Here is a 23,185-nt window from a genome sequence, read left to right as displayed (position 1 = left end):
CATATAGGTTTTTTTTCCCCCTCTTAGTGACTAGTTAGGTCAGCTGGGGATAAGGTAATGCATCTCATCTCTGAGTAAGCTTTACCTTTAAAAGGAAGATTTTAAAAAATTTTCTTTAAATTGTTTTTTCTTATGGATCTATTACATTTTGAAAAATACAGCTGAAACTAACACTGGATGTTAACTATACTGGAATTTAAAAACAGATGAATATAAAATGATATTGAACTGTTTGATATTCTACATTCCTAGCATTCAAATAAGTCACTTAGTGTAAACTTTGGTGGTGTTAGTTGCAGAATGTCTTTCTGCCCTACAAATTGAGGGGAGAACCATCAGATTCATAGGAATTCATTAAAGATTTATTAAATTAAAAATGTTCTAAATGCTGAAGCCTGTGAGTAACCAGCTTTCTTCCTTCCTGGCCCAATCCGTATACACAGAAAAATACTCCTGGACTAGAAATTTTAACTCCTAATTGTCTTCTCCAACTCTTCAGGCATGTTAATCCCCTCGTGTGGAAGAAGTCTCAAACCCTAATACACACCACAGGTTTGCCATACAAAAATCATTTTAACATAATTTTCTTCTTTTACGTTGTCAAGAGGGAAAAGCTGGGCTGTACTTAGATATATGCAGGCCACTAGATTGACCATCTGGTCTTGCACTTTTGGGGAACATCACTAGAGGAACAAACAACATAAGACAAAGTTTAGACAAGCAACTGATGGTCTGTTCATGGATGAAGCCATGGAGAGCAGCTTCCAGAACTCTTCGGTCTGGATTCATTTTACCGCGTACTCATCCCCGCCCCCAAAGCCAATAGGTGTTTTAACCCAGGAAAAAAATGCAAACTTTTATTTGCTCAGAGGCACACAAAAAAACTAAGAAGCCCACGAACGCAAAACAGACTCAAGAGCCACGTTCTCTTTTCCCATGAGTATAACCTGCTCAGGCCCTTCTGTCGCTTCGACCTCAAGCCTTCCCAGGCCCAGCTAGTAGCGAGAACATCCTTCTCCCCACAGATCCGGTAAGGACACGTGTTCTTCCAGCCAGGCTTGGCGGCGGGACCCGGAGCTCCACACCGCCCCTCCTTCCCAGGTTCCGCCCCGCCCCCCGGCGCCCCGGCCAATCGCGCCCCAATGCGCAGCCCCGCCCCGCCCCTCCGGCCCATGCCCGCCGCCTTTGTTCTCCTTCACTCCTTCTCTCAGCCTGTGCGCTCCCGGCAAACCGAGTGGCAGCCGCTGATTGGTGGCCGCGGCGCAGCCAATCAGAAGGGGGCACCTCACGTTAGGGCTCGGAGCTTTAAACGCGCGAGCCGCGGGGCGCGCGGAGGAGGCCGGGGAGGAGGGCCGGGACGGAGGGCGGCGCCGCCGGGCTCCGACGCGTAGCGAGGCGCACGCGGCCCGCGCCCCCAGTGCGGCTGGGATTGGCCCGCCGGCGGCTTCCCCGCCCCCAGCCGGTCGCTGGCGAGGACTTCCTGGGGGGTTTCTTGCCTTCCCTCCGGTTTCGCTCCAGAGGCGAGGGCCCGAGGTCCGGGAGCGCCCCGGGGCTGTCGGCGCAGGGAGGCGGCGCTGCGCACTGCCGCGATGAGGCTCCGGAAGGCGTGTCTGCTGGTCCTGCTCCTGGCGCTGGCGCAGCTGCTGGTCGCCGCGAGCGCCTGGGGGCCCGATGAAGGTGAGCGGCCGGCGGCGGGCCGGGCCTCATGGGCCCCAGGGGCCCGCGCTGGGGACCGGGGTGGCTGCGACCGAGGACCGGTGGGTTTCATGCGGAGCCCTTCCGAAACTGGCGCCTGGCGCCAACTTGCCAGAGTTTAAGGGCAGTGGCGGCGAGCGGAATCGCTTAGGAGATCTCGGGAGAGGAGGGCGGCGGAGGCCTCCTAGGAAGCCCCTGCCGCCGAAGCTTAGGACGCGGAGAGGGTGCCAAGTGCCTTTTTTGCGACTGGCTCCTTCGCCCCAACTGCGCTCAGATTATACTTGGGTTCAGGTTGACTGCTCGCTTCTTGCCAGGGGAGCTCTGGAGCTAGTTAAAATTTCCAGGCGAACACGCCCAGGGAGCGTGCAGGAAGAGGGGGCCACTGTTTTCAAAACAGACAGGTATTAGAGAAAAGGCGAGAAGGCCCGGTAGGAGCTCTCCACGGCAGCCTCGGGCATCAAGCGTCTTTTAAAAACGTGGTTTGTAGATTTGGAAATAAATAACTCATGGGTGTGTGTTTGAGGGAGAAAGGGACAACGGCTTGGTTTGCATTTCTTAGAAGCCAAAGGTTCCATTCCCCTCTGCGATCATTTATTCAACACCTACTACGTGCCAGTTACTGAGCAGGGAACTGACCTCCCATAAAGCTCCGGCTCTAGTAGGAACATTAGACAGCTACTAGTCCTGGTTCCCGCATTTTTCTTGGAAACCAGCTAGCTGAAAACAAATGGCATAAGAGTCCTTTGATAACTAGAACGTACCAGTCCAGAAAAGAATGCTGTTCCTAGAGAACAGGCATCAACTTTCTTCCTCTCTGGGCTTTCTCCTGATGATGGATCGTCCCAGCCAGTTTGGGCCAATATAAATAAACCTCCTTTTCTAATATTAGTCTGTAGGGGAGGTGTGAACTTTATACCCTTTCAGACAGATTGAGTAACTTCTGTGTGGGTCACTGATTCAAGTTTAAACCCAAATAGAAAGGGAAGTAAGAATCAGCACTTGGTGATAAAGACACCTGCCGAGAGGAAGTAGACCGTGGCTTTCATGTGAGTTTTGGGACCTTTATTCAAATCACCTGATGCTTTTTTAAAATACAGAGTCCCAGGGGTATCTGGGTGGCTCATTCATCTGCCTTGGGCTCAGGTCATGACCCCAGGGTCCTCTCTGCTCAGAGGGGAGCCTGCTTCTCCTTCTTCCTCTGCCGCCGCTCTGCCTACTTGTGCATACTCTCTCTTTGTGTCAAATAAAACCCTAAAATAAATAAATAAATAAATAAATAAATAAATATAGAGTCCCAAAATATGCTAAAGCAGATGGCAGTGGTGAGCCCTGGAATCTGCATTTTAAGCATGTTATTCATTGATTCACATGCAAGTTAAACTTTGGGGGGGCACCTTAAAGTTTGAGGACCAGTGAGGATGGAGGGTCATTTTTTGAATATAGCTAAAAAGCGTTATAGTTTTGTCTTGATTTTGATCTAATGATTCTGTTCTGAGGGGTTTCTTAAGAGGCCCAAGACTGGCAAACTTGGGGTGCATGTCAAGGGTTATTGGGACAAGCAGGTTTATTATTTGGGAGACAGGTCGCTAACGCTGGGAAGGCCCTGGGGAGCAGGTGCCTCTGGAGTTGTCATGGTCATGGCAGGTCTTCCAGGGCAGTGTCTCAGGGGTTGGAGGGGATAGGGTGGAGAGGTCTAGTCCCTACCTGGACCCTTTCTCATCCCTGAGGGCATCCCTGGTCCTTCACTTTCTTAAGTAACTTGTCCTGAAGATTAATTTTGGGGCCACATTTCTCTCCCAGTGCAGAAGTTCTAAGTCTTTAGGTTTTGTTTTTGTTTTGTGTCTCTTATGTTTCAGATTCAAGCAGCACAGTGGTGTCACAAAAGACAACCTCCCCCCCCCCCCGCCCCCAGAATATGTTTACTAGATAGATTGAGCTCTGGTAGTGCAAGCCTTAGTTTGTGGGTCTTTTTGTGTCTGAGATGAGAAATCACCTGTGCTTTTCACATTTTTCCAGCTAAAATAGCAAATGAAAAACACTTTGATGCTGGTTGTTGGCTGTTTTTATTTGGGATTGGTTTAGATTAAAAGTCAAGTGGGAATCCACGTGTGTGTAGTGCTGAAGAAGTGTTCAGCCCCCCTCTTTTCATTCCTGAGAAGTAATTATCCAGTGATTCCACCTAAAGCTTTGGGCATGTTAGGAAACGATCTGAGGCGACAACAGACGGCACCTGAGTGGTCAGGACCCTCCACTAAGTAGCTTGGTGGTCCTTGGGCAGGTGACTTACCCTGTCTGTGCCTTAGTTTCTTCATCTGTAAAGTGCACATCATGTTTCCCTGAAGGGATGAGAGACTGTGTTTGAGGGCTCAGCGTGGTGCCTGGCATGTAACACAGGCCAGCTGTAGTGATCCGTCTGATAACAGATTTCTCTTTCTCCATGTTTAATATCAACTAAAGTGTTGACTTAATGGTAGAGTTTATCCAGCTCTTGGAGGTGCCAGTGGGGACTGAAGAATGAGCAGCGGAGGGAGTAGAGCGAGGACATGGCGGAGGGAGCTGCCTGCGACCAGGCTGGGCAGGGCTCCGGTGTTGCCATCAGGGGTCCTGTTGAGAGTGGACAGGATCGCAGGGGTCTGGGGCCACCACTTGGAATGGCCTTACCAGGTGGGCTGAGCACTGTGGAGGTGGTGTGGGAGGCTTCATCGGCCTCATACTGAGGAGAATGGCACCCACCCAGAAGATGCTAGAAGGCTGTGGATATATTTTCTGTCCTAGAATGTCCAGCCCTAAAAGTAAAGCCCACTGAAAAAATGGTTTCCTGTTAGGATGTGGGATGTTTTCCTTGTGGGGATGTGGGGGTTTCTAGGAGGTAGGAATAGAGAGCCAGTGCCCTCTCAGATGGCGGAGGGTACAGTCCTGGGGTTACGTGCGGGCTGGGAAGGACTGGGAAGGTAGCGGCATGCCCTGATGCGTTTGAGAGCCTTTAATTAGGTGGGCAAGGTTCTGTCGTTTTGTGTATTATCCTTTAAAAAAGAAAAAGTTCCCTGGTTTTTTTTTCCCCCAAGGATCAAGAAATGAGTTCACTCTTAGGAGTTCTGTCCCCTGGTAGCTCAGGGACACCCAGTGTATCGCGAGAGCTCTGTCACTAGTGGTGCTCACAGACCACGGCAGGCTGAGTGTAGGAAAGAAGGCATCTTTGCTTGTCCTTTTTTTTTGTAAAATTCACCTGTCCCTATGCTTTGAGCGGATTGTCAGGTCCTCTGAAGTGTAGATTAAGTTCCCGGGATCGTTCTTTCCTTCCGTGCTCCAGTCTTTCTGTGCACCTGCAGGTTCATCTGGCTCCCGCATTGGCAGAGCAGTCAGGCAGTGAGCGTGGATCTGTGTGGCCCTTGAGCCCTGGCCAGCCGCCCTCAGCAGGCCGTCCGGTCCGAGGGAAGCCTCCAGATCGGAGGCCATGTGTGCGGTGCCCTCTAGGCCCCTGACCTGCACAGTGTCCCTGCATCAAGTCCTCGGATTTGCAGCTGTCCCAAGGTCATTCTGGGTAGGACTTCCAGGTGATGGGTGGTCAGAATGGCCTCTTGGAAAGCCAGTGTGACTGCTGTCGCACAGGCCACCACAGGAAAGCTCAGTACTCGGTTCTTGCCTTGCGGGGTGGCTGTAGGCAGTATTTCCAGAAGCACCTGGAAACCCTAGCCAGCCAGTGTTAAACTCAGGTTCCCAAGAGCCCTGTCTGTGTGCTCAAATTCTCCAAGACCCGGGTGTGGAGTGTTGGCTGCCCGTCACCAGGGGAAGGGGACTTGGTTTATGCCCTCAGCCTCAGAGGTGCAGATGGGGCTCGAGCCCCCATCGTCTTCCCCCAGGTCCCGCCCTCCTGCTTTTCCAGGAGGCCCGATGACAGTGCTGTGGGCCGGGGCCTCTGCAGGCCTGTCCTTTCTACAGTTCTGCTGTGGAGGAGGGAGGACAGGGGCGAGCGGGTGTTGGAGAGCCATGGCCCTGGGAAGCAGGGAGTCTGCTTGGTTTGTACTTCTCAAACTGGTGGCTTTTCTTTTGGGATTTTAGAGGCCTTTCTTCCTCCCCCCACAAAGGAGGAGAACTTTACCTTAAGCTGGAGAGAGAAACGTGGAAGTTAGGGAGAGACAACGGGGAGTGTTAAGGAGCGTGGTTGAGCGAAGTGTGGCCCCTGGTGGGTTTTTGGTTTGTATTTTGTAATTAGTTTGCAGCTTGGTAGATTTTCACGAAAAGGGACAAAGCTGCCATGCCGCCCAGACCAGTTCCCTGGCTTGTCCCAGTAGCTGTGGAGCCAGCCGTGGGTTGGTTAGGGGCAGGGCGAGGGTGGGGTGGGTCCCGGAGGCTCCCGGATCCTGAGGCTGACTTCATCCTCCGCCCCCAGCACAGAACCAGCAGACTCGCTTTATCTCCCGGGAGGCTTCTCGGGAAAGAGTAACTGGCCCCTTGACACTGTCCGGCTACGGCTCTACTTGGCTGCTGAGGCCACAGCGGGAGGAGCTGGGTGGCAGGAACCACCGTCCCATGGTTCCTTGTGTCCGAAGTTGGGCGAAAGATTCCCTGAAAGCCAGTAGTGAGATGAGCTCAGATTCTGGTGCTTGGGGAAGAGAGCTTTGTTTCCAGGCAAGGCATCCTGCCTAGGTGCGATTTGTTGTGTGGCTGTTTTTTTGTTGTTGTTTTTTGTTTTTAAGGATTTTATTTACTTATTTGACAGTTACAGTGATAGAGGAAAGACAAGCAGGGGAGAGGCAGACAGAGAAGCAGGGAGCCGAATGGAGGGCTCGATCCCATGACCCTGGGATCATGACCTGAGCCAAAGGCGGATACTTCACGACTGAGCCACCCAGGCGCCCCTATTGTGTTTTTTTTTTTTTTAAGATTTTTATTTATTTGACAGATCACAAGCAGGCAGAGAGAGAGAGAGGAGGAGGCAGGCTCCCCGCTGAGCAGAGAGCCCGATGTGAGGCTCGATCCCAGGACCCCGGGACCACGACCCGAGCCGAAGGCAGAGTCTTTAACCACTGAGCCACCCAGGCGCCCTGTATTTTTTTTTTCTTAAAGATTTTATTTATTTGACAGATCACAAGTAGGCAGAGAGGCAGAGAGAGAGGGAGAAGCAGGCTCCCCGCGGAGCAGAGAGCCCGCTGTGGGGCTCGATCCCAGGACCCTGAGATCATGACCCGAGCCAAAGGCAGAGGCTTAACTCACTGAGCCACCCAGGTGTCCCCCTATTGTGTATTTTTGATGCACGTTGACCCTGTAAATCTGTAAAAAAAATCTTTGTGGGATAACTCCTGCCCTGGGGATTACTCTGGGGTGACTCCCTAAGTCAGTAGAATTCCCTACCCGCTTCCCTGCACACTCCCGTCTGTGTGAAGGACTGAAGCCTGCGGGTTGTGTTTGTACAGATAAGGTAGAATGCCACCCCCTTTCAGAAACGGAAGTAGTGGTCCGTCCTCCAGAAGGAAAAGTTGAGGCGAGTACCCGTTTCCTGCGGGTGTTGTTTTGGGGGCCGGGCAGCCATTTGCTCATGGGGGGCTCAATGCGGCCCGGCCTGTGGAAAGCGTGGTGTGTGAGCAAGACGAGGGTGTCGGGGAAGGTCAGCCTCGCCCTGACGTGCCCTAGAGCACAGAACCCAGGATGTGGATAAAGGAGCCTTGCTCTAGGGGTGCGGCAGCGGGGTGGTGCTGGGGAACGGATCAGACCCCAGTGCGGCACGAGGGGCGGACGGTTAGGATTCTCCCAGCCTGGGCAGGAGGCCCCCAGGGCCAGGCTGTGGGGCCACGTGCACAGAGGCACCTTGCCAGCCCTCGAGTCCCGCTGGGGCACTGAGACTAACTTCTAGACCGGTGCTTTGCAAACGTCTTTGTAACCAGGACCTCTCTTTAAGTGAGCTCCTAAGTGGCTACCCAGTATGCAAACTTCAGAGCGGAATTTCTGGGGTGGGGGGGGCCTGACGTCCCCACCCCGGCTCGTGGTGGCCCTCGGGCCACTCGGGACTCACGACACATTTGGAGGGTTTGGGGTTCTAGGAAAGTTTTTAAGGAGGAGAGTCACCAATTTACTAACGAGTGGATATTTTCTGCTCAGATTCTTCTAATAAGGAGGATGCCATTGAGGACGAAGAGGAAGAGGAGGAGGTGGAAGAGGAAGAGGAGGACGATGACTTGGAAGTCAAGGAAGAAAATGGGGTCCTGGTCCTGAATGACGTGAACTTCGATAACTTTGTGGCTGACAAAGACACGGTGCTGCTGGAGTTCTACGCTCCGTGGTAAGGACCCTTGTCCTCATCCCACCAGCCTGGACGAGGGGGTCCCTCTGTGCTCCCATGTGTTCGCCTCACAGTCCTCCAGACCCTGTGGAGGGGGCGGGTGTGGGAGTAGGAATGCCAGGAGCTCAGCCTCTGGTGAGCCCGCAGTGTGAAGCAGGAACGTGTCCTCTGGTGGTTACGGCGGGGGCGTGGGCCTGTGATGGCATGGAGGCCGGTGTTGGTGACAGACCCGTCCCTACCTGCAGGTTCTGCCCTGACCCGTCTCCCGGTCACCCCGCTGCCCTCTCCTGCCAGGTGGGGCCTGCGGGCCGTTTCCAGTGTGGGAAGGCGCACCGTCCCCGGCGGGCAGCGGCCACCCCGCTCGTGCTGTCCTTCACCCTGTGTGCCCTTCCTTGTCCCCTCCGTTGCCGCTCTTGATCTCAGAATCCCTTCTTGTCTGTCCTCTTTCCCCTGCCCTCCTTGGTTCACTTTTGAGACGGAATAGTTAAGACACTCTTAGTTTTTGGTCCAATGCCTGATGCTCAGGTGTGAGGTGTTTTGTGTAAAATACATAAATAGTCCTCGAGCAGCTCCGTGAGGTTACAGTGTTTCGTAGATCAGTACTTCTCAAACTCTTCGGTCTTGTGAGTCCGAACAGTTCATGTGGGTCATGGCTGTCAGTTGTCACCACAGTAGACATTGAAACAAAAATTTCCTTATTAATCCATTTTTAACCCCTTCCATGTTAACATCAGTGTGCTGCCCCTGTGGTCAGCCGGGTAGCCTCTGGAAAACTCCACGGTGTGCTCTGAGCAGGGGAGTGAAGAAGACCAGGAAGATCTTTTGTAAAGAGTTTTTAACCTCACAGACCCCATGGGAGGGGTTCCCTGGACAAACTTTGAGAAGCTTATGGACGAAAGCGTGGGGGTTTGGAGGTGTTGGAGGCATGAGCCCAAGCCAGAGCTGGAGTTCCGGCCCCCATCTGCCCGACTCTAGCCGCGTTGTCCTCCTCATTGTGTTACCTGCATGGCTCCTCTTAATTGCAGTCATTCTGGTCCTGGCGCCCCCGTCCCTCTGTACGTTGCTGCGTGTTAAGTCTCTGTGGGTACAGTTAACCACCTTCTTCCCTAAATCTCCTCAGGTGTGGACATTGCAAGCAGTTTGCTCCGGAGTATGAGAAAATCGCCAGTGCCTTGAAGGAGAATGACCCTCCCATTCCTGTGGCCAAGATCGATGCGACCTCAGAGTCGGCGCTGGCCGGCAGGTTTGGGGTGAGTGGCTACCCCACCATCAAGATCCTTAAGAAGGGCCAGGCTGTGGACTACGAGGGCTCCAGGACTCAGGAAGGTGAGCGGAGCCTGTGCTCCTGGAGGAGGCGGGGCTGGGACTGTCCCCCCACTGGAAGGTTGGCGGGGGGGTTTGGATGATAGAGACAAGGACAAGGTGAGTGGGCTGGGCGTGGCCCCAGGAGCACCAGCTTCTGGGAGTGCTCCCTGCCGGGGTGTTCCAAGTAACGGAGATCAGAATAAAGTTGTCCTAGGGTAGGAGGGATATCTTCTCATTTCAGACCATGAAACAAATGTGGAGCCTGTGTGTTATATGACACATGAGGCCGCGGTTCTTGGCGGTGCCCTAGAGCAGTGCTTCTCTGTGTTGACCTTGGTCACAGTCACTTCGTGGGGTCCTGAAGCCGGTGCCAAGCCCCATCCCAGGTCCCTAAGTTTCAGGTCAGGCTTGATGATTTGCATTTTGTACAGGCTCCCAGAGCTTACCTGGAGCCGTGGGTCTAGGGCCCCGTGTTGAGAACCACTGATGTGGGGTATCTTAATCACTAGAAAAAACCCATCAGGTTACAGTTTCCATTCCCACTGTGGCATAGTGGACATAGCGTGTCCTAGACATGCGTCTTCCCCTTGTCAGGCCTCAGGTTCCTCATCTGAGGAATGGGGGTCACTTGGATCTGATCTCAGAGTTCCCCTCGAGCTGGCGGAGGGCCTCTCCTGTGACCCCCTAAGGATCCGACCCGGCGCAGATGCGCAAGGAAAGGTCAGAGTTGTTAACATGCTTCCACCTTGTTTGTCTGTCTGCTGATTAGATCATACGTTTACGGGGTTCACAATTCAAAGAGTTAGATAAGAGGGGCGCCTGGGTGGCTCAGTCGGTTAAGCGCCTGCCTTTGGCTTAGGTCATGATGCCAGGGTCCTGGGATCAAGCCCCGCCTTTGGCACCTTGGTTGGCAGCGAGCCTGCTTCTCCCTCTCCCGCTCCCCCTGCTTGTGTTCTTTCTTTCACTATGTTTCTGTTTGTCAAATAAATAAATAAAATCTTAAAAAAACAAAAAAAACCCCAAAGAAGTAGATAGGAGTCTTTATAACCTGACCCTGGCTGTCCAGCTCCCTTCTGGGAAGGCAGTTCATGTACTAGGTGTCTCCTGTGTCCTTCAGAGATACTGTGGACACGTGAGAGCAAATGTATGTGTATGTATATCATTTCTCACAATTGTTAGCATCTTTTTTTTTTCCCCCCAAAGATTTTATTTATTTATTTGACAGAGACACAGCGAGAGAGGGAACACAAGCAGGGGGAGTGGGAGAGGGAGAAGCAGGCTTGCTGCCGACCAAAGTGCCTGATGCGGGGCTCGATTCCAGGACCCTGGCATCATGACCTGAGCCGAAGGCCCAAAGCTTCACGACTGAGCCACCCAGGCGCCCCAGTTATTAGCATATCTTAATCGCCATTTGCAAGTTTTTTACTTGTGTTTTACTTGCATGTTTTACTTAATGAATGGTGTCTTTGCCGTATCAGCATGTAAAGGAACGTAGTCTAAGAGCAGGTTGAAAGCCGCGTCCTTAACTGGTTGAAAGTAGACAGGTGTGAGCGTTTGGAGGTCCGTGCCCAGTGTTGGACCACCAGAGGCGCGGTGGCTTGGAATCTCGAGAGCGGTGTTTGCCCAAGGGGGCTCCTTGGGCCACTGGGTTCCAAGTGTGTTGTAGTAAATGGGCCTCCCTGACAGAGATGGGCTTGGGCTGTGGGCCAGAGGGGCAAAGGGGTCACGCCGTGGGGTTCCTGCTCTGCACACGTCCGTCTGGATCTCAGCTCTAGCTTCTTGGTGACTGCGCAGAACAGAAAAGAAGAAAAAAGAAAAATGTCAAGTTCGCCATCGCTGTTCCAAAGAACCACTCGGCAGGTGCCTTCTGGGTGTGTGTCCTGTGTCCCACTCCCGTCAGTGGGTCTGTCTCCGGGATGAGGCCGCCACCTTTCCCGTGGTGCTGATGCAGCCTGAGCAGCAGGGGAGGTGCTGTCCCTCTTCATTCTCGATTCTTGTGCACCTGTTGTGACATGTGACGTGCTGGTGCTGCACCGCGTGACTAAACGCACAGGTCTTTGTACCCGAGGAGGGGATGCCCTCGAGACCTCGGGTACGCATGGTCTGATGTGCAGGGGAGGAGCCCGCGGTTTGCCCCACAGTCTGGCAGGAGCAGGGTCCCTCTTGTCACCCGGGTCTTGGGCTGTCAGAGAAGTTCCTGGGCAGCTGAAGGACAAGGAAGAGTGGACTCCCTGAGCTGTGGCTTCAGACTGCGGAGTGCACTGGCCAGAGATGTGGCTGGCTTTCAGGGACTCGAACTTTCGTTTCCTGTTCTCCATGGCCCCCGCTTCTCCGTCTGCTCCTCCCCGCCTGCTCCTGCGGGGAGGGTCTGCCTGGGCTCAGGCTTGTTCGGTTTCTTTCAGAAATTGTTGCCAAGGTCAAAGAGGTCTCCCAGCCCAACTGGACGCCTCCTCCGGAAGTCACACTGGTGCTGACCAAAGAGAACTTCGATGAAGTGGTGGACGGGGCAGACATCATTCTGGTGGAGTTCTATGCCCCATGGTAAGACTTCGCCCCGTGCTGCCCGGACATTGAGGGGCCCCGTCCTGCATCCTGAATGCCCCTGGCCACAAGGTGGGGGTGTCAGAGGCCCCTGTGCGGGAGGCAGAGCCGAGCACGGGGGCTGCCCAGTCCCCACCAGGCACAGGCCGACGTGGCGGCGAAGAGTTCCGGAGACGAGTGGGGTTTTCCCAGGGGGTGGGATGAGGCGGACATGGGCCTGTGGCGCAGAGGAGAGTGAAACCTGCATCAGGGGGCACCAGGTGGCCCAGGTTCCCCCATGGCTAGAGGACACAGCTTTGCCCCAGGCGTGCTGAGTCCCATGTTTGTCATCACATACCTGCCCTGCGCTGAGAAAGCATGAGAGCCCTCGGACAGCTGTGGCTCTGTGGCCGCCTGAGGTGACACGTGTGTGGGGTGAATGGAACTGCTGTTCACGGAAGTTCATGAGCTGTGACGAGGACAGAGCAGAGCTGCCACCACAGTGGGCAGGGCAGTGGTAACTGGTGGCCTCAGGTGACCTCCTCCGGCATCACTGCCTCCTGAGGAGTCTGAACAGTGGTTCTGTCCCGCTTGTGACAGAGACGTTCCAGAGTGAATCTTGGAAGATGACCCTCAGCCTTGCTTCATGCTCTAGACGTGTCCCCTTCTCGTGTTTGGGACTCCGGGTTCCCACAGCTGTCCTACCTTCTGTCACCTCCACTCACCCTGTGGCCTCTGCTTCTCTCGCCCCCAGATCCTCCATTACAGCTGGGCCCCTTTTGGAGAGAAACGGCAGAGCCGGGCTGCAGGGGCCTGATGAGCTCTGTTTGGGGGCAGTGGCCCTAGAACATGGTTTCGATGGAAGCATGTGCCTGTCAGTAAACAGGAAGGCCCAGCTCTGCAGAGGAATCGGGCCAGTCCCTTAGAGCTTAGCAGGGACGTGGCCTGCGTGTCCCCACCACGTGCAGGAAACAGCCAGTTCTGGCCCCAGACAGTAGGTGATGACAGCTGACCCGGGAGAGGAGCGCAGAGACGATCAGGGGAAACATGCAGGGGCAGGAATCAGGTGGGGCAGGGGACCTGGATGTGGGAGAGAAGATGCCAGAAAGAAAGGCAGCTGGGGAGTTGGGGAGAGCGGCTGATCGAGGTGGCAGCTTGGGGAGCCGAGGCGCTGCGGCTCCCGTGCTTCGTGAGAAGAAGAGGGAGGTGTGGGCCGCTGGAGGAGACAGCAGGGCAGGCCGCCCTCCATGGGGATGGGAGTGTAGCGGCCAGTGCTCTGGGACGGCTGTCAGCCTCCCTTAGGGACTTCAGCCCGGGTCAGCCAGTGCTTCTGATTCTTGTGCAGGCTTCCCGCTTGTCAGGCTATGCGATGTAGACCAGAGTCAGGAACGTGACCAGGGCGTGAGTGACAGTGACCCAAGGCTCGGGGCCTCCCCAACACAAGTCACTGTCCTTGGTCACTGTAGGACATGTGTGCATGGAGGGGACAGGTGGGTGGGGGCGGGAGGAGCGCCTGCTGCGTGTGGAGAGCAGGGGGGCCGTGAGGTGGTGAAGGTGTTGAAGGATGTCTCACGACCCGTGACGGATCCTAAATCGAAGTTGCCCAGGGCCGGGGTCAGTGAGTACTTGTTCGCGTCGCACGCTCAGGACGTGCTTAGACAGCAAAGGCACCGTGTTGCTGCCGCTACAGAGAACAGTTACCCTCTCCCTGCAGACGGTTTACATACCGCAGGGCGCAGCCGCGAGGTGCCCTGAGGACCTTCAGCATGGTCCGCAGGGCCTGGAATTCGCCAGGCCCTCACCCGCGTGGGAGCTGCCTGATCGTACCAGGCACACGGGCTATGTTAAGTTGTCTCCGTTCCCAGTTCCCATGGCTCAGGCCCACCTTCGCCGTGGGTGTTCTCCTGTCCTGGCCACGTGCTTTCGTTACCCTCTCCTCACCCACCCTTGGCGGGCTCAGGTCCACCTCCTCCTGGTCTTTCCTGTCCCAGATCATCTGTCACATCCTGTACAAAGCCACCCCTGACTCGGTGTCCTCATCTGTCCTAACTCTCCAACTGAGGGAATCTCCCTTCTTGGGCCCTTGTCTCTCGTAGCCTTTTCCATAGGTTACCCCTGTGCCCCAGTCCCACTCGTGCCTGTGTCACACGTGTGTGTCATGCGTGTGTGTGTCGGGTGTGCATCCTCTCGCCGTGTGAGTGCCAGTGCCGGTGATGTCATGCTGGCCTCCAGAGGGGCCTGGCTCCCCGCCCCTACCTGGGAGACCTTCGGAGGCTGCTGCACCGACCCGAGTTGCTCGGGAGCACGGGCCGGGTTTTGGTGCCTCCCTCGGAAGAGAGGCTGTGTCCGCGCTGGAGCCGTTTCCTCGCGGACTCACTGCTTCTTGTAGGTGCGGGCACTGCAAGAAGCTGGCCCCCGAGTACGGCAAGGCCGCCCAGGAGCTGAGCAAGCGCTCCCCGCCGATCCCGCTGGCCAAGGTCGACGCCACTGTGGAGACAGACCTGGCCAAGAGGTTCGATGTCTCTGGCTATCCCACCCTGAAAATCTTCCGCAAGGGAAAGCCTTTTGATTACAACGGCCCACGGGAAAAATACGGTAGGCTGCCTCCTAGTCCTGCCTCGGTGGGGTGGGGCGGGGGGGCTCCCCTAGGGAGGTCGGGGATAGGGAGAGCCGTGGAGCCCCGAGCCCCTCCTCAGGCAAGTGCTTTGCTCCCAGGTATCGTCGACTACATGATCGAGCAGTCCGGGCCACCCTCCAAGGAGATCATGTCCCTGAAGCAGGTCCAGGAGTTCCTGAAGGATGGGGATGACGTCATCATCATTGGGGTCTTTAAAGCGGAGAGTGACCCAGCCTACCAGCAGTACCAGGATGCTGGTGAGGAGTGGCCCTGGGGGCTGGACAAAACGGACGTGCCCAGGCTGTGGCCGGTTGCTGGGGAGCCTGCCGATTCTGTGGAAGACTCCTGGGGCATCAGCTTAGAGGACAGCCTGGGGAAGAATGGAGTAGCATCTGTGGGAACAGGCTTTCCTTTCTGGGACTGGGGTTAGAGTGGAGGTTAGTTCCCCGTTGCCTTGATTACACGTGGGGGATAGGATCTCGTCCTGAGCACACGGCTGTGCGGGCTTCCTCCTGACCTCTGAGGGGAGGGTGGGGTGTGTCAGTGTCCCCCGAGTTCATCTCCCTCCTTGTCTTTCCAGGAGCCCCTTCCCAGCCCTTCTGCAAGGGGTAGGGTCTTGACCAGAAAACAAGGGGTTTTTTTTGTAGTTGTTGTTTTAAGATTTTATTTTTCAACAAGAGAGACCGCGAGAGAGGGAACACAAGCAGGGGGAGTGGGAGAGGGAGAAGCAGGCTTCCCACTCAACAGGGAGCCCGATGTGTGGCTTGATCCCAGGACCCTGGGATCTTGACCTGAGCTGAAGGTTAGATGCCTAACGACTGAGCCACCCAGGCGCCCCAGAGCACGGGTTTCTGAATCGTGTTTGGGTTCAAGTCTTGCCTCTGCCAGTTACTAGCATGTGAGTGCACGTGGGGACTTGATCTTTTATCTACTTCGGCAATCTCGTCTACTTCAAGAGGTTGAGATCGTGCAGGTGAAGCGCCTAGTAGGGCTAGCATCCGGGGAGTGCTGGTCCTGAGAGGTGGCGGTATGGTGGATAGCTGTCACAGGCATGTCCTGTAGGGGTAGGTGGCACTCGCCCATCCCGAAATCTGTAATCTGCTTCTGCCTAGTAGCAGGTGTCCCTGCTGTCCCGGGTGGCCCTGGGAAAAGGTTTTCTTTCGGGAACGCCGAGGATCCTCTCTGTCCTTGTCAAGTTCCTCCTGAGTGCCCTCCACCTCCGCCCCCCTGCATATCACGGACAGCCCCGTTTGCTGCTTTAGAGCAGTCTTGTAACTGCCCTGATGGCCACCTAGTGCTTGTTTCAGTGCCTTGCGGTAACCACTGTGCACGGGTCAAGTGCAGGTTCACGCTGTAAGACAGCAGTCGAGGGATTTCCATTTCCGCGTCTGGTGCCAGAGTGGAGGTGCCTCGTCCGTCTTTATGGATGCGGTGGCCTTGTCATCTCCTTGGAAGTGGCCTGAAAGAATCTTGCTGCAGGAGACCCCAGCCTCCCCCGGGACTGCGAGGGGGACCCCGTGTTTCTGCCGAGGAGGGACTGCGGCGTGGGGAGGGGAATCCTCACGGGCCTGCAGTCGTGTCACGAGCAGGTCTAGAATTGTGACTGGAGTCTATGTCTGGCTGCTTTTGACAGGCGCCTCCCACCTCCCCCGGAACATGTGGAGTTTTCTGTAATCCAGTCGGGAGGCCCGCCCTTCAGCGCAGGGGGCACCTCTGACACCTTCCCCGGTGTTTGGATCACAGACTCCGCTCCAGCAGAGCGGAGACTGCGGGGCGAGCCCGGGGATGTCGGGCATGGGGGGGTGGCTGGCCAGGGTCTGATAGGCTGACAGGAAGGGGGCTTGAGCACTGGGTCACATGCTCTCCGGCTGCTTTTACCCCCCAGTGTGAAGCTGAGTGGTGGGGATGCTGTGGCCTGCAGAGCCGGAGATCTTGTCTGGCCTTTCCGGAAAGTTTGCCAACCCCGTTCTCAAGTGTCCTCGGAGAGTGGGCTTTTATCTTGAGAGTTTTGCAGGATTTAAATTCAAGTGTATTTAGCAAAAGAACTGCAGCCCACAAGTAGGCCCGCCACCAGTCCGAGGAGGAGAGGCTGGGCGGGAACACCCACCGTGTGGCTCCGGGGGAGCGTGGTGCCCACCTGTTCTCACGGGCTGCCTGTGGCTTTCATGTGCTTCTTAGCACTGGAGACAGTGGTCCTGACAGATTAGTTCTGAGTTGTTCCGTGAACATTTGGTTTGCTTATTATTTTGGTTTTTTAAAAACACAGTGTGTAAGAGGCTCTAAGGTGTTACATCTACCCCAGCTCTGGGTGTCGTCCACGCGGGATTCACGGGGCTAATTCCGGTCTTTGCAGCGCATCGGCTGTGAGTTTAGTCTAGGTCGGTGATGCAGCTTAATAAACTCTATTTATCGTTCTGTTAATTTCTCAGCGAACAACCTGCGAGAAGATTACAAATTCCACCACACTTTCAGCACTGAAATAGCAAAGTTCCTGAAAGTCTCCTCGGGGAAGTTGGTCGTAATGCAGCCTGAGAAATTCCAGTCCAAGTACGAGCCCCGGAGCCATGTGATGGACATCCTGGTGAGCCGGGGGTGGGGGTGGCTCCGGGACACAGCAGCCCCAGGCTGCTTTGTTTGTTTGTTTGTTTGTCTTTAAATTGCAGTCAGTTAACACACAGCGTAGTATCAGTTCCCACTGATTCAGGTGGGTTCAGGCTGCTGCTTTTTCTTTTTTTTAATTTTTTTTTATTTTAAAGATTTTATTTATTTATTTGAGAGAGAGAGAGATCACAAGTAGGCAGAGAGGCAGGCAGAGAGGTGGGGCGGGGGGGGGGGGAGCAGGCTCCCCGCTGAGCAGAGAGCTGGAGATGCGGGGCTTGATTCGAGGACCCTGAGATTGTGACCTGAGCTAAAGGCAGAGGCTTTAACCCATTGAGCCACCCAGGTGCCCCAGGGTTCAGGCTTCTGCTGTGCGTGAGGCTGCTGGTTGAGCTGTGGCCCGGGGATCTGGGGATCTGAAGCCCGGAGAATTTGCTCTTTGCTTCACACAAGTAGAGTCTGGAGTGCCTTTCCCAGCCCCCTGGGCCCTTGCGGTGCGGTCAGGGTGCGTTTCCTGGAGGCTCCGAGCCGGAGCAGCCAGCAGGCTGGTCAGTGACATACTGGGAGGCCAGAGCGGCTCCCTCCTCTCTCCCCTGCCCCACTGAGGGCCAGCACCAGCCAGCCTCCCCTGTGGCCCAGCCACTGTGGCTCTGGCCCGCGTGTCTGCCGTCGTCCTGCCAGGGACGTGCTCCTGGGTCTGAGCTGGGGCTCCTTAGCCAGGCAGCGCAGGTGCTGAGCTACAGAGTGAGGGCAGGCCTCTCTTCCCGGGATGTGGAGAGTGGTGCATGGGTTCGGCCTCCTTTTTTCTCCCCCAGGCCTGTCCAGCCTTTATCTTCCGAGGGATGGACTCACTTTGAGACGGGCGGAGGGAGTTTTTGGCCCAGGCCGTGCCTCGGTGCAGCTCCGCGTCCTCAGTGCTGCACGGGGGCCCAGCGCTGCCGTGAGCAGATCTTCAGATTTGGAGGAAACCAAGGCTCTCAAGGCCAGAGCTTTCCTTTGATAGAGAGCCTGGGGTGCAGAGCCGTGAGCCGTCTCCCCGGCTCCCACAGCCAGTCAGGAGCAGTGGAGGGGAGGGGCTGGGCTGTGACTCCCCTCTCTCCCCCCTGCCATTTGGGCAGAGGGCTCTCATGGGACCTGGAGGAGGTGGCGGGAAGGTGGGGTGAGCCCTGCGTGCGCCACAGGGAGCCACCACCCCTTCTGATCCATTTTTGTGAACTGGAACCCTCGGGGCGTTGGAGAGGCTGCCCTGGATCTTTCTGACTCTGGTGGGTCCGCAGCCCCGTTGCCCCTTCTCAGAGTTTCATGCGCGTCTGGTCGTCTGCCGCCGCTCAGGCTCGGCGCCCCTCTACCTTGGATGTCTGGTGGCTGCCCTGTCTCCTGTCCTGTCCAGCTCCTCTCCTTTCATCTATGGGTGCTGAGCTGGGTGCAGAGATGGGCGCCCCAGACCCCAGCGGTCAGCACCATTCTGGGTGGTGTGCGTGTTCCCAGGAAAGGGGTCTGTAGCTTTCAGTAGGTTCTTGAAGAGGTCATTGACCCCAGAAGGGTTAAGGACCGCTCGGCCTAGTTTGTTGTACATATCACTGCCTTTTTACTCTTTACTTTAAATGGATTGGTATTACTTACGTACCACTCTTCTTGCAAAATTTATTTAATGCTGCTTTGTCAACATTATACCACAGAGTAAACTGCAGTTTTTTTTAAAAAGTGGACATGGAGGGGTGCCTGGTTGGCTCAGTTGGAGGCGTGTGCGACTCTTGATCTCGGGGTCCTGAATTCAAGCCCTACACTGGGCATAGAGATTACTTAAAAATAAACTATTAAAAAAAGAAAAAGTGGATTTGGAATTCAGAGCAGAGGGAAGACAGAGGCAGGGCAGGTAGGAGGAAGTCGGGAAGCGCTGCGGTGAGAAGCAGGTCTTTACAGGCTGTGAGGCTGGCTCTGCCTGAGTTCAGGGTCTGGCCTGTGGCTGGTGAATGCTCGGCGGCAGAGCGGGTTTGCCCTGGGCTCACTCTGCTTTACTCTTGATTTCACCTTCAAAGGGGCACTCATTCTGGGGGCCGGCCTGACTAAAGATACCCCACAGCCCTGCCGTTGTCTTCGCCTGCTTTTCCAGCACTTTCCCTCCACCCTCCTCATACTCCGGTCCACATCCTCTGTGCTTTGTTCCCTGCGTGGTTCCTGCTGTTTCCTCCCCTGAGGCACCTTCCCCCTCCCACCTGGCAAGTTGTGCAGACCTGTCCCATCCTGGGGGGCCTCGTGCCCCGGGTGGAGAGTGCGTGTTCACCAGCCGTTTTGAGCTCTGCTGCTGCTCCTGGCCGTGCTGTTTCTTCCTGTGTAACATGAGATGGTAGTGCCCACCCTTGGGCACTTTGAGGCTGGGGTCTGGAGGATCTGGCTTAGTATCTGCCTCAGCATGAGCTGAGGGCCCTGCACAGCCTTGGGGGCAGTCACCAGCTCTGTGTCCCCAGGCCACTGTGCCCACCTGGTTACAGGTGCCGCATACATGTCCTTGTCGGGTTCGTCTCTGGAAAACACCTGGAGAGTCTTAGGAGCCAAGCTTAAGAGCCAAGGACGGCTGCCTGGTGCTAGACCGCTGAGCCCTGCAGGCCGTGCCTCCCGGCCTCCTGCCAGCAGGGCTGCCCCCGGTGGAGCAGCCTCCAGGCTCGGCAGCCCTGTCTGGCTCCCCGTTCTTACCCGACACCCAGCTGGGCTGTGTAGGGGGTGGTCGTGGTGTGGCCTCCAAGGTAGAACCACGAACCCAGCGTGGCTGCCCTCCAGCTGGGTGCACCTGGCCTCCCTCCCTTTACCGCAGGTGCTGTGCTGGCCTGGTCTGTGAAATGGGCCCCGGGGGCTGCTGGGAGGATCGGATCTGGGGAGATGGATCCTTCTGCTCAGCTCACCCGCGGGAACTGCTGCCCTCGGGAAGCCCGCCTTCCCCCAGCGGTTTCCCACACCCACAGTGAGCCCAGACCCAGGGGGAAGGGCACGTGGTGTCCGCAGTGGCCCGAGAAGCTCACTTAGGGGTCACTGGAGGAAAGGGGCCCCAAGGGACCTTCAGACAGCTCCTTCCCTACCCCCGCCCTTGACAGCAGACGGCCTCCTGCTCAGCGGTGGCAGCAGAAGGTGGGGTGGCAGGAACGCCTCTTCTGCTCCTCACCTTCCCCGCTTTTTTTGCAGAGCTCCACGGAGGGGTCGGCCATCAAGGACCACGTGCTGAAGCACACCTTGCCGCTGGTGGGGCACCGCAAGACCTCCAACGACGCCAAGCGGTACACGCGGCGCCCCCTGGTGGTCGTCTACTACAGCGTGGACTTCAGCTTCGATTACAGAGCTGGTGAGCGCCCCCCTACGCAGTCTCCCCCGCCACACTCGCCCCACGCACACTCCCTCCCGCCCCTGGCCCAGGCCCATCCTGCCTGCGGGGCCCTCGCATTTAGGAATCCTGCCCCCAGGCCCTTGCAGGTTGGTGGCTAGGGTGGAGTTTTAATTGATGGCTTCAAGGTAGTTTTATTTCCATGGTGCCACATAGCCCTTTTCTAGCCTGTGGGGAACGTGGTGCAGAGTCCAGAACCCTCTCGGAGAGGAGGCCACCAAAACCGGAGGCTTTCAGAGACTGCACAGATGGGACTAGGCCAGTCACTAACCCTCAGGCAGGGGCTTATGTCATTGGGCTTTTGACGTGGGTCCACCTGCTTACAAAGGGGGCTTTTCAGAAATGCTTCTCCCTCCAAGTTAGGCGCAAGCCTGGTCAGAGAGTCTGAACCCCAGGCTCTTTTTTTTTTTTTTTTAAGATTTTATGTATTTATTTGACAGATAGAGATCATAGGTAGGCAGAGAGGCAGGCAGAGAGAGCAGGGGAAGCAGGCTCCCCACTGAGCAGAGAGCCCGATGCGGGGCTCAATCCCAGGACCCTGAGACCATGACCTGAGCTGAAGACAGAGACTTAACCCTGTCTTAACCCAGGCACCCCTGAACCACAGACTCTTCACCTTGATCTCTGTCGCTCAGCTCACAGTGCTTGCTCCCATTTTAGCCACCCAGTTTTGGCGGAACAAAGTCCTGGAGGTGGCCAAGGACTTCCCCGAGTACACCTTTGCCGTGGCTGATGAGGATGACTTCGCCACGGAGGTGAAGGACCTGGGGCTCAGTGAGAGCGGGGAGGACGTCAACGCCGCCATCCTGGACGAGGGCGGGCGGAAGTTCGCCATGGAGCCTGACGACTTTGACTCTGACACCCTCCGGGAGTTTGTCAGAGCTTTCAAAAAAGGTGAGCCTTATTTTAAAAAATATTTAAAGCAAAACAGTCCTTTGGACCTAGAAATGAGTTTTACATACATGGAATACTTGTTTTGAGGCATTAGAATATCTTTATCGATCTGTTTGAGCCCAGTGGCCCAGTTTCCTGGCGTGGGCCGAGTCGTGGGTAGACCTTGTCCTACCATCTGCCATGTTCTCTGTGCTTCTGCCCACAGAGGCTTCCCAGCCCTGGCCGCCAGCTCTCCCGGCAGCCCCTTTGTGCCGGGTGGCACCTCTCCTGGGACAGCCTCACCGGACAGGACCTGGTGGCCCATCAGGCGTGGGTGGGACCATCAGCATCCCCTCTGGCCTCTGCAGGGACTGGGAAGGTAGAAGGGGTGAAGAGACTAGAGAAGTCGGGGTCAGTGTGAGGTGGCGAGGCTCCAGCTGGCGCTGTCCCCCTGTACGTCAGGCCTGGCCTCGCGGCCTGGTCCTGTCTGAGCCGCCGAGCCCGGGGCCTTCTCGGCACTCACCGTTCCCCTGCTTGCTTTGCTCGGCAGGGAAGCTGAAGCCAGTCGTCAAGTCCCAGCCGGTGCCCAAGAACAACAAGGGGCCTGTCAGAGTCGTGGTGGGGAAGACCTTCGACTCCATTGTGATGGACCCCAAGAAGGACGTCCTCATCGAATTCTACGCGCCCTGGTGCGGGCACTGCAGGCAGCTGGAGCCGGAGTACACCGCCCTCGGCAGGAAGTACAAGAACCACCAGAGCCTGGTCATCGCCAAGATGGACGCCACTGCCAACGACATCCCCAACGACCGCTACAAAGTTGAGGGGTTCCCTACCATCTACTTCGCCCCCAGCGGGGACAAAAAGAACCCAATTAAATTCGAGGATGGAAACAGAGATCTGGAACATTTGAGCAAGTTTGTAGAAGAACATGCCACAAAACTGAGCAGGACCAGGGACGACCTTTGAAGGCCTTGAGTTGAGGTCTGGTGGGCGGGAGGGACCAGACACTGGAGCCCCCAGCAGCCGGTGGCCAGAGCCCTCAGCGAGCCATGCAGCTGGTGGCTTAACACAAGGGCAGGATCTCTTTGGTTTTTAATTTTTTTTTTTTTTTTTTTTTTTTTTAATACTCTGGGGTTTCACCTCATGCTCTGAATACTGAATAGGTAAGAATGACTCCGTAGATTAGCCCAGATTTTTACAGAGGATACATCTATTTTTACCATTATTTGGGGTGTGATTGCTTTTTTTAACCTTCCGTTTTCTTTAATATATTTCTTCAAAGCAGATAAGTTGAATCTCTTCTGTGTGATTGGTTTTTTTTTTCTTTTAATTTAAAATTTAAGAAAACATTTGCCAAATCACATTGATTTTTTTTTTTTTTTTTTTTTTTTTTTTTTTTGCGTTTTATTTTACTGTTATCTGAGGAATTATCCGCTGGAGAAGATTTGACTGTCCGTGTGCTTTAGTTTTCATTTCTTACTGTACGGCACAAGGAACTGTCACCAAGCGCCCTGCCAAGGATGACATTCCAGCCCGACCTCTGGGCCGCCACCCGGTCCTGAGAGAGTGGCACCTCTGTGCAGGATGGGGCGTTGCCATGCCTTCTGCTTTCAAGCCAACGGCCACGGGACGAGGAGGGGTTCCCAGGTCCCCCAGGCCCCGGGAGCCTGATTCCAAGGCTCAGCCTCGGAGTGAAAAGACCCCCAACCTGGGATAGGCAGCCCCACCTCTTCAGAATCAGTACAGCCTGAGGAGAGGTGACCTAGGGCACAGGTGGTATGTTAGGGTGATGGAAGAGAGAGGGTAGGCTCTCATGATGGAATAAAACAATTACTGAAAATTGAGCTTCGTAACTGTGTTAGAGAACATCTCCATTTTGGAGCCTTGGTTGAGTTGAGGACCTGGGCTTGGTGGGGAGGGCTGGCCG

At 55.6% G+C, this 23,185-nt stretch overlaps 1 protein-coding gene across 1 annotated transcript; it reads left to right on the top strand.

The window, feature by feature from the left end:
* Positions 1-1,477: 1,477 nt before the first annotated feature.
* On the top strand, positions 1,478-22,616 carry LOC111154460 (protein disulfide isomerase family A member 4). The gene is made up of 10 exons (XM_022514065.1): positions 1,478-1,677; positions 7,792-7,972; positions 9,093-9,298; positions 11,680-11,818; positions 14,187-14,392; positions 14,513-14,671; positions 16,844-16,995; positions 20,190-20,346; positions 21,046-21,279; positions 21,809-22,616. The coding sequence occupies exons 1-10, from the start codon at positions 1,590-1,592 to the stop codon at positions 22,222-22,224; spliced, it is 1,938 nt and encodes a 645-aa protein (XP_022369773.1). The 5' UTR covers positions 1,478-1,589; the 3' UTR covers positions 22,225-22,616.
* Positions 22,617-23,185: the final 569 nt, after the last annotated feature.

This window comes from Enhydra lutris, unplaced genomic scaffold (genome assembly GCF_002288905.1).
Source record: "Enhydra lutris kenyoni isolate GAN:26980312 unplaced genomic scaffold, ASM228890v2 scaffoldscaffold37, whole genome shotgun sequence".
Taxonomy (NCBI): Eukaryota; Metazoa; Chordata; class Mammalia; order Carnivora; family Mustelidae; genus Enhydra; species Enhydra lutris.
This window is presented reverse-complemented; position numbering and strand designations above follow the sequence as displayed.

Coding starts and splice junctions, on each gene's coding strand:
- LOC111154460 (XM_022514065.1), top strand. CDS start 1,590: ATGAGGCTCCGGAAGGCGTGTCTGCTGGTCCTGCTCCTGGCGCTGGCG. Junction 1,678..7,791: donor CGCCTGGGGGCCCGATGAAG/GTGAGCGGCCGG, acceptor TTTTCTGCTCAG/ATTCTTCTAATAAGGAGGAT. Junction 20,347..21,045: donor CAGCTTCGATTACAGAGCTG/GTGAGCGCCCCC, acceptor CTCCCATTTTAG/CCACCCAGTTTTGGCGGAAC.